Genomic DNA, 10717 nt, shown 5'->3' on the forward strand with positions numbered 1-10717 from the left:
TAGAAGTTATCATGTGTTGTGTATTATAATAATTCTACGAATATAGAATGTATATAGAATCTATAATGTATATAGAAATTTGTGCCTTTTATAGGCATAGAATTGATGAATGATATTTATGTTATGACCGTTTGGTCATTAAGATGAAAATGATGGTCATTAAGTCGGTAATGAAGGTGTCGTTACAAGTAAAGAATGAATGTTTGGGGGGTTGGTTCACAGGTACAACCTTTGTAACTTCATGGTATACTCATGGATTGGCAAGTTCCTATTTGGAAGGCTGTAATTTCTTAACCGCTGCAGTCTCTACTCCTGCTAATTTCGCGGACCTGTAAATTAGAAATTCATCTCGGACAATTGCACCTTCTCAAATTATTTCTTTTTAAGAACCAAGAAGATTTGTGCCAAAATAATCGATGCCAAGAAGAACAAAAGACCTTGGACACATAACGGATCTTGAAGTACTATTTCTGCATCCCCCTGACCAAATCCACCCACATTAGCGTTAACTCATAATGCACAATAAAGACCGAGTTATAAGGTGACGGATCACAGCCCCCAAGCTTTGTTTGCCGATCATATGATCCAGGCTAATCTTAGAAAATAAAATAAGTTATAACTCGGTTAAAAGATAAGTGAATAATAATATGGTGAGCCCCCAAACTTAGTCGGGTTATTATGTCGGCACTTATTCAAAAAATAATTGACTGATAAGAGTCATTCGATCAAGATAGTTGTGCGGGGGGATACTTTTTCGCTTAAGAACAATTTTAGCATTTGATTGTATGTGAAATGAAAAGTTCAGAAATAGATATTCATTGACAGAATCGATTGTATGATCTAAGGATATAATGGTTAATTTTCTTGGGAATTTTTTCGGCCCACAATAGCTTATTGATGAATTTCTCACTCAAAGCAATTAATTATTGAATATTTACAATTTATAGTGAAGGTCATATAACATGAATAAGATAAATTGAGAAAATGAATATGTACAAAGTCGCAACATATATTGAATAATATATATTGTAAAAGTAGAAGAGTTCGAAGTAGAAAAATATACCTTGAAAGTTGATAATTGTAGAGAAGAAGCTAAGACGACATATATGAATTTCATACATGCCAAATGTTATATCTGAATTTTGTTTTGTAGGACATGCTTTAATTTAATAATAAAGTAATAAAATAATTAGTCATTTAATGATATAATAAATTTTGTTTAGCTATGAGGTATATTTTTTGTGCAAAAATAATAAATTTGCATATTTGTAATTATTTTTTGCTTAACTTTTGACACTAATCATATAGCTAGTAACATAAAATTTAATAGCATAAAGTGAATAGTATAACAGTTATATACAACTGATATACAATTAATTTTGGATGGAATCCAATTTTAAGATTTAAACTCATCATTACTATCATTTAATTATATAAATGAAATCACTAAACAATAAGAATATAGTACATAATGAAATAAAAATTCAATCGACATGGTTGTTACTTGTCGTTATTGTATAGAATATATATTGAGGTTTGAATATAACTAATAAATCAGTAAATATTAGTTACACAAAATATAAATGCAAAAGTATGTTGAATAAAATATATAATTTTACTTGTATAAATTGAGAACTTTGAAAAAGAAAGCAAAATTGATAAGTGAGTTTGTGCGCAGATTGATTGAAAACCGAGTTTGTTCTCGGATTGATTGAAAGGCGAGTTTATTCTCGGATTGGTTAATTGATCGATTATAAGATGTGAAATATTATGATACGTAAAAGTGAAGCAATTTGAATGTATAAAGTACATACTTTATAAAAAATTATGATAGATTAAAATTTGATAAGAGGTATTAAATAAAATCTTAAACAAGATTGTTGAGATTAGTTCAAAAATTTGAATGTCATTCAAGTTTTATGAACTTGAGGGGAGTAGAAATTATTTTACTCGTTCCCATAGACGGGCCAATTGTTCTTGTAGAGGTTGGCCGGTGTATATCTCGTCTGCCAGTAAATACTTGTAAGCTCTTCGTCAAGATGAGGTATACATCGGCAATGAGAGAACAAGGGGGTGGGTAACTACAAAAGACACTTCGACACTCAAGTTAGTAAGTGTTTAAGAGGTATAAGAATAATTCTATAAATATAGAATGTAAGACATGAAATAGAAGTTATCATGTGTTGTGTATTATAATAATTCTATGAATATAAAATGTATATAAAATCTATAATGTATATAGAAATTGGTGCCTTTTATAGGTATAGAATTGATGAATGATATTCATGTTATAACCGTTTGGTCATTAAGATGGAAATGATGGTTATTAAGTCGGTAATGAAGGTATTGGTTACAAGTAAAGAATGAATGATAGTTAAGGTCGAGTTATAACTCATAATGCACAATAAAGATCGAGTTATAAGGTGACGGATCACTTATTATAACCCAAAATAACCCTGAACGAAACATAATAGATAAATAATTGATGTTAGTATCATACTATTCATCTAAATGTTAAGAACCTAAGATTTATGACAAAAGAAATAACATGCATATTTTATTATTAAGACAAGAAAATAATCTTACAATAGTTGGCTGAAAATTGATGAGTGTGATGACCGAAGGCTATGAAAACTGAAGAAGAGTAGAAGCTGAGTGAAAACTGAATAATAGATGAAGTAACGAAAACTAAAGCGCTAACGGTGATGAGAGCCTCGCAAGGCTCTCATGGTGAGGATGCTCATCGATGACACCGATAAAGAAGTTACTGTCGCCGGAAGAAGGATGGACACACGCATAAATTTGTGAGGTTGTGGTACTATGCAGAAGAATTAGATATTTATGCTACTTTAAAATGCTTTCTCTTTTTCCTTTGAACGTTTGCTGTGTAAAAGAAATTAAGGTTGAAGAATTAGGAATTTAGCATTTAGGACATATGAGTAGATGGACATATGGTCTATGGCTACTTTAGAATGCTTTTTCTCTTTTCTTTGTCTGTTTGAATTTTTAGAAAGTGTTAGAGAGAGTTTTTTTTTTTTTTGTACTCTTATATTATATATGGGAAAAACTACCAAAAGTACCTATGAAGTTTACGAACGTTGACAAAAGTACCTATAAACTAAGGAAATTAATGATGTACCCATGGAAGATGGGTTTCGTATGACAAAAGTATCCAAATCCCAATTTTTTTGTTAATTTTTTAATAAAATTTCCAAACTACCCTCACTCTCAACCTCAACTCACTTTTTAAACCTTCTATAACCCAACTTGTACCTTTAAAACCTTTGTCATGGAGTCCAAAACTACTCCTATAATAGATTAGGCCAAAATCAATGGTAGTGGTGGTGATGGTAGAGGATTTCGACCGATTCCTAGCAGATAAATTTAGTATGGTGAACTCTTTTCCATTTTTTTCGCCAATCCCTTCACACAAAGAAAGCCCTCAAATTAAGAAAAAAAGGAAAAAACAAATGAAACGATTAAAAATTGTTCCTTTATGATTCTTTCTCTGATTCTTCATTGGTATTGATTGATTCTTTTGTTAATCTCGGCGCTGCAATCTTCTGTTGCGTTATTATCCAAAATTTTCACCATAAAAGGTTCATTTTATTTGTTGTAGGAGTAGTTTTGGACTCCATGGCAAGTTTTAAAGGTGCATGTTGAGTTATGGAAGATTAAAAAAGTGAGTTGAGGTTGAGGGTGGGGATAGTTTGAGAATTTTATTAAAAAAATCAACAAAAAATTAGGGTTTGGATACTTTTGTCATACGGAACTCATCTTCCATGGATACATCGTTAATTTCTTTAGTTTATGGGTACTTTTGTCAGCGTTAGTAAACTTCTTAGATATTTTTGGTAGTTTTTCCTTATATATGGGTTGGGTTATCTTTTGGATTGGATTTTTTTTCTCTTGCATAGTATTAGACTATTGGTATTTGGTTAATTGAGCTTATAATCCATTATTTATTGACTTAATAATTTTTTAAATTCGTTATTTTTTTTCGGGTCGAGTCGATTTTTTTTAAATGATACTTGGCCAAAATCTGAAATTTTGGTTTTACAAAAAAAAACAAATTTTATGCAGGCCTTTGTTTGGCTCGCGGACTATTCCGTTTAACTCGCAATTTTTTTTGGATTAATCGGGTTCAACCCATTTAGTCCAAAATTTAAACAGACCTGAATTACAAACAAAAACTCACCCATTTAAATGGATAAACGAATCAACCCGATGAACTTGATCCATTTTGACGCCCTATACACAGGAAATCTCGTTTCTCGAAGAATTTTGACATCGCCAATCCACACACTCCATCACCGCAACCATTAGTCCTCCCAAGTCTGTTCGCACATGATACCGTCAAACCAACACCAAATTTTGGCATCAAATATTAATGAAGCAAACGAAGCTTTTCAACAATATTGTTTATTATTAAGATATTAACAAAGATAGTATATTATATTTCACTATTATTACAGACATTAATTATACATTATTAGATTATACAGTTTAGGGAACACACAGGATGAGAAAACAATATCTGGTGATGTATAGCTAGAGCCTAGCTAGAAGGTTGAAAAGGGACCTTATATTAAACAAATTATTGTTATTATTTTTGTTGCAAAAGATCTTGTAAAAGAGTGATGTCAATATCAGTAATGTGAAGAGAATCCAACAGCCCTGTCAGCGTTTCACTAAGGTCTTCCACATCTTTCTGTAGCCGCTTGATGTGACTGCAAGTTTCCTTCAAGATCTCCAACACTGATACCTGCTGCATACACCACAATCCGTTATAAATTTGTATACAAAACTAGTATATGCATCATGATATATTATTTTGCCATAGTGAGATTCATTTATGTAAATTTCGTAATCATTCTAGCATAGAAAAATGCGTATGAACCAATATTAGAAATAACATAATAAATAAATAAATTACTACAAATAAATAATAGCACATGCATAATATTATAGTGCATGCATTAATTAAGGATATTTAATAATGTTAATTTATGTATAATTTTATCAAATAACTTCTATTAGATTTTAGAGTTATATTATTATATTATCTTCGTATATACATCATGCACTAAGGTTGTGTTTAGTTTATGTATGAGTGAAAACATAGACACAAATACATAAATATTGAAGACATATACATAAGGAGACACAAAATTTTTATTTTGTTTGGTAAATATACACAAGACAGAACATAAATTGCAAATATCAATATTATTCTTATCTCCAAATAAAAAATCACCATAATCACTACTATTAAAGATAAAAATGAAAAAATTTGTGTCTTAACCTTTGTGTTTTAGTATCTCAATAAAATGACAGTACACAAATTTTATGTATTTGTGTACTACTGTGTCTTTACTTAATTTATGTAGAATTTGGTGGACACACCCACTAAACAAACGGTGCCTAAGTTAATTAAACCTAGCTAAAAGCTACTGCATTTATATCATTTCTTATAATAAAGTAATAAACATACACATTATATATTTATGCAATAATGTTTAAAAAACAAAAAATAGTCTAAAATAATGCAAAATTGTTTTATTTTATACTTCTTAATAATTATTTATTTTATTTTATTTTATATTTATTAATTATCGATAATAAATGTCACAGGCATAAAATTATACATATTAAATTAAATAAAATATTTTTAAGTATATGGATTACCCTTGAGTTCCTTGTTTGTTGGCTAGGTTGTGGGAGCAATGCTTGTAACCTTGAAGCAAGAACATTGATCTCATTCTCTGTGAACTCTGAGCCTCCGGAACTTCTTTGCCGCCGCCCAGACATAGTCGCCGGAACTCCGATCCTGATCGATGCTTTATTACCTTTACGAGAGCGAGCTCACACTTGGCCACTTTGGTATTGTTGTCTTTGAGTGTGTTGAGGGATCGGATGCTACTTAAATAGAGAGTGAGAGATGAGAGTGTATTTTCATTTAGTTTAAATTCTTCCTAGTGAAAATGTATATGATGCTATTGGACAAATTCGACTTAATAATAGTGTTTGGAATGTGTCTCACTACTACATTTAGACATATGAAGTGCCAAATCACAAAATAATAATAATAGAATAAAATAAATAAATACAAAATAATCTCTGTATTTTGTTTGACAGTAGTATAAAATAAGACACAAAATAATAATAAAAAAAATGTTGTTTGTTTGATTTAATGCCTTAAAATTAAATATAATTATATCCGAATCAACTCGATTGGTTGCCTGAACTTTGTTCTCTTCACCTGAATCGCTATATTCAAGAATTTTTTTAAATATTGCTTTAAGTTTTTATAGATTAGAATTAAGTTATTTAGATATTATAAGCTTTTTAATCACTCTGTATTATGATAGGTTCATAATTGTAGTCTTATAGATTAAGATTTAGTAATTTGATTATTTAGTAATTTTATTGCTTTAATTTTGTTCAGATAGATTGGGATTTAAGCATATAGATTATTTTACAAGCTTTTTTAATCACTTTGTATTGCTTTAATTTTATTGCACTTGATTTTACATATTACTAGAATAAGATTTATTAATTTTATTATCTGATATTGTTGATTTAATAATTTGAGTGTCTGTCATGCATAGAAAATAAAGATGTTAAAGAATTTTAGATTTATTTATTAAAATATTTAATTGTTGATTTGTTGTATTTAAATGTGTGTTCTGAATTATCAATTATAATTTGTACTACTATTTTAATATATTTTGTGTTTTGATGTTGAAATTGTTAATTTTAAATGTCTAAATTTGATTATATATATATTTAAAAATTTTATAACAAATAAATTCGTCTGAGTCTACGAGTTAATTCGCGAGTCGAGCCTTAGGCTCACGAGTTTGATAACCCTAAGTGGAGCTACTAATAATAGTAAATAGATTGATTACAAAAAATTTTACAGGAGAAATAAAATTACATTTTTTTTTGTAAATTATAAGCTTGCTTGGATGTTTGACAAGTTATAATTTCTTGATATTTTAACTTATGATGTATCTTCCAAATTAAATTTCATACTAAATGTCGATTAAATGTGGATAATTAATAATTTTTTTTTCTATGGAATGTGGGTATGGTGGATATGAAAGCTTTCCAGTTTAAATATAGTAGGGGAAAAAAAGTCTTGGTTATATTGTCGCAAAACGGCAAAAGATTTTTACTTAGCTTGAAAATCATTCGTGTAACATAACAAAACTACTGCTTAGGAAGAATATCAATAAACTGGATTTGGATCCTCTAAAGTTTGAATTTCATTTTAGAGAGTAAAGTATGATCTCTCACCATTGTTTTCATAGGTGGGACCAAGAATAAATATAAAAGAGAAATTATTCAAAAGTAGAAGATCACACTTTACTTTCTAAAGTGAAATTCAAACTTTAGAGGATCCAAATCCCAATAAACTTGTGAAGCCTCCTATCGTGTTGACTGATAAACAAGTATGGTTAATTCAAATATGACTTAGTGGGTATGTATCGGGTTGACCGATGAACAAGTGTGGTTAATTCAAATATGACTTAGTGGGTATATCTAAAATGAGCTCCATAATAATATGTTTATTGAATGAGCTAAACTTCTAAACCGAATATGCAATTAAACTGCCAAGAACTAGACATTTCATCATAAATCGACCAAAACTGGCCAGTTCGATCCTGTAGCTCGGTGCTAATAACGTCCTCTAGCTGAAAACTAAGATGCCATGCCACCAGGTTGTTAGATCACAGATTGAACCGGTTGACTCGGTTATAAGTAAATAATTATATAAAATTTAATTTTTTTATAACTAAAAGAGTTAATAAGATAAAGTTATTATTAATTAGAATATGTCTAATAAGTTATAATATATTTAAAAAAATGTTCAGCATGTGAGAAATTGATGTGTTGTAATTGAATGAATAAAACATGTGAGAAACTGATGTGTTGTAATTGAATGAATAACGCGTATGAATACTGTGATTACACAGATAATTTCTGTCACACAATTAGAAGGGTGTACGAAAGTAATTAGATAAAATAGATTAATGTTACCATAATACTTGTAATTATATTTATTGGACTTTTTGATGGGCTAGCCAAATTATTTTTATGTGTGGGTTAAGTTTTCAATATTAATTTATAGAAAACAAACTTATTCGATTATATTTTTATGATAATATAAAAATTAATTGTTTAAAAGATAACTGTATTTGTATGTGTAATGATATAAAAAACTTTTATATTACAAATAAAAAAACGTAAGATTAATTTGTTGTCGAATAATTTATTATTTATAAAGCAACGATATTTTTTTCCAAAGAAAATCATAATAAAAAATTTAAATAGGTATTTAAAATGTTTTTAAATATGTTTTATTTTAGTCAGAATTTTGAGTTTAAATTTAGCCTAAATGTTTTGTTGTATACCATGAAATAATTAAAAGTAAGTTTGGTTCAATAATAATAATAATAATAATAATAATAATAATAATAATAATAATAATGATAAAATCAAAGGTTTACTATGTCCACTCACTTTAATATTTTAAAAAGTTTCGATAAAATTAAAAAATAGTATTAATCTCCCAATTATTTTAATAATTTTTCAACTTTTTCTCTTATCAAAATTTTTGTCTGATTTAAATTTAAATCTCACTTTTCTTTCATATATCTCTTTCTTTACGTTTTGATTTTCAAATTTTATATAAATTTACGTATAAATATATTGGATCTTTGGAGATACATTGACAATGTAAAATATTTTATATTATCGTGCAATAAGGTTTATTTTTTTATGACTATTCACATAATCAATACAAAATATAGTTATTTTTACTATATGATTTTACGTAATTAAATGTATGTATAAAATTATTTTACACTAACAGTGTATCAAATTAAATTATAAAAATATTCGTAAAAAACTTTTGATTAATTAAATATCATATTTTAAAACTTTTTTCTCTATGATTTATGAATTAAACATTGTAAAAGTTTCTTTACCTAGTCACTAAAATTAATTTTAAATATTTGTTTAAATTTTTTATAATGATGACTTACTTTAAAAATATATTTTTTGGTACCGTAAATAATAAATAAAAAATAATAAAATAAAATAAAATACATTTAAAAATTTATTTTAAATACCTATTTAAATTTTTTTATCATGATTTTCTTTGGAAAAAAAATATCGTCGCTTTATAAATAATGAATTATTCGGTAACAAATTAATCATACGTTTTTTATTTGTAATATAAAAGCTTCTTGTATCATTACATAATATGCCTTTTTTTTGTCATGATAATATAAAAGCTTATATCATTGTACATGCATTATTTATATGTTATAAATACAAGGTTATTTTTCAAAGAATTAATTTTTATATTGTCATAAAAATGTCAATCGAATAAGTTTTTTTTGCAAAAACTTATATTGAAAATTTAGCCACTTAAAAAAATAATTTGGCTAGCCCATCAAAAAACTCAATAAGCATAATCATAAGCATTAAGACAACATTAATATATTCTACCTAATCACTCTCCTACATCTTTTTGACTGTATGACAGAAATTGTCGTGTGTGACACCACAGTATTCATACGCGTCACTCATCCAATGACGACACATCAGTTCCTCACATGCTGAAAAAATTTGCTTTCAGCACAATAGCATTACCCTTATAATATTAAAGGGTATCTTAGTCCGGTGGTTACAAGACTCATTATGCTCCAGTAGTGCCAGGTTCAAACCCCGACCTCAGCAGTAACGCCAATTTTCTGATGGGTCCGGTTCTGGGCCGGTTTGTATACTTTCACAGTTTGAATGTTAGTTCGGATCGATTAAAGGTTCGGTTCAACAGATTTTTAGTCGAATCGTCCGATCTGGTCTGGATTTGATAATTATGATTTATACAATTATTAAAATACGTATTACACAATTTTAGTTTTATACTCACTATATTTACGTGAGATCGGTTTTACCGGTTCAACTAGTGATTCATCGGGTAAATCAATAAACCAATAAATTAGTTGCTTAACCAATTCGATCACCAATTCAGCTCTGACAACTATGCTCCCATGATCTCTTCACTACAACTCCTATCTATTGGTTCTGAAAAATTTGATAGATCCCAAATTATTCAGAATAGTGGTGGGATCCTTCCAATATTTATGTATCACTAGACCTGATATTTCCTTTGTCATTAATTAGTAAGATCAGCCAATAAATGCACTCTCCCTTTGTGGCACACTGGAAAGTAGTCAAGAGGCTGCTCCAATACCTTTAAGAGACCCATGATCATGGACTTGTTCTTTATAAATGTCAAGACTACAGGTTGTATGACTTTAGTGACTCAGATTGGGAAGCAGATTTGGAGGACAGAAGGTCAGTTTCAGGTTTTTGCATGTATTTAGGTGCTTTTTTTGAAACAAAGAAAGCTCAACACATTGGAGTGGAGCACGAAAGTAATATAAGAGAAATAAAGTAAAATAAAATATATAAAGATGAACCTCGGTCATCTCTGGCAGAGCCATCAATATTCAAAAGGATCAATACCAGACCACTCCTTGTTGCTCAAAAACATCTTTTCTTGAATGTGCTCAACACCTGCTTCTCTGTTATTGAAGATTCTATCATTTCTCTTCATCCAGATATTCCAAATCACTGCAAAGAAACTCACTAATAACAACCGCTCCTCCTTCTTTCTGTTCTGTATGCCAAGCCAACT

General features: G+C 28.7%; 1 protein-coding gene across 1 annotated transcript; it reads right to left on the minus strand.

The window, feature by feature from the left end:
* Positions 1–4591: 4591 nt before the first annotated feature.
* LOC110277334 (transcription factor ILI3-like) lies at positions 4592–5865 on the minus strand. The gene is made up of 2 exons (XM_021134495.2): positions 5689–5865; positions 4592–4765 (listed from the first exon to the last, which is right to left on the minus strand). The coding sequence occupies exons 1-2, from the start codon at positions 5809–5811 to the stop codon at positions 4607–4609; spliced, it is 282 nt and encodes a 93-aa protein (XP_020990154.1). The 5' UTR covers positions 5812–5865; the 3' UTR covers positions 4592–4606.
* Between the last annotated feature and the right edge of the window lie 4852 nt (positions 5866–10717).

This window comes from Arachis duranensis, chromosome 2 (genome assembly GCF_000817695.3).
Source record: "Arachis duranensis cultivar V14167 chromosome 2, aradu.V14167.gnm2.J7QH, whole genome shotgun sequence".
NCBI lineage: Eukaryota > Viridiplantae > Streptophyta > Magnoliopsida > Fabales > Fabaceae > Arachis > Arachis duranensis.

Coding starts and splice junctions, on each gene's coding strand:
- LOC110277334 (XM_021134495.2), bottom strand. CDS start 5,811: ATGTCTGGGCGGCGGCAAAGAAGTTCCGGAGGCTCAGAGTTCACAGAG. Junction 4,766..5,688: donor AACAAACAAGGAACTCAAGG/GTAATCCATATA, acceptor TGTATGCAGCAG/GTATCAGTGTTGGAGATCTT.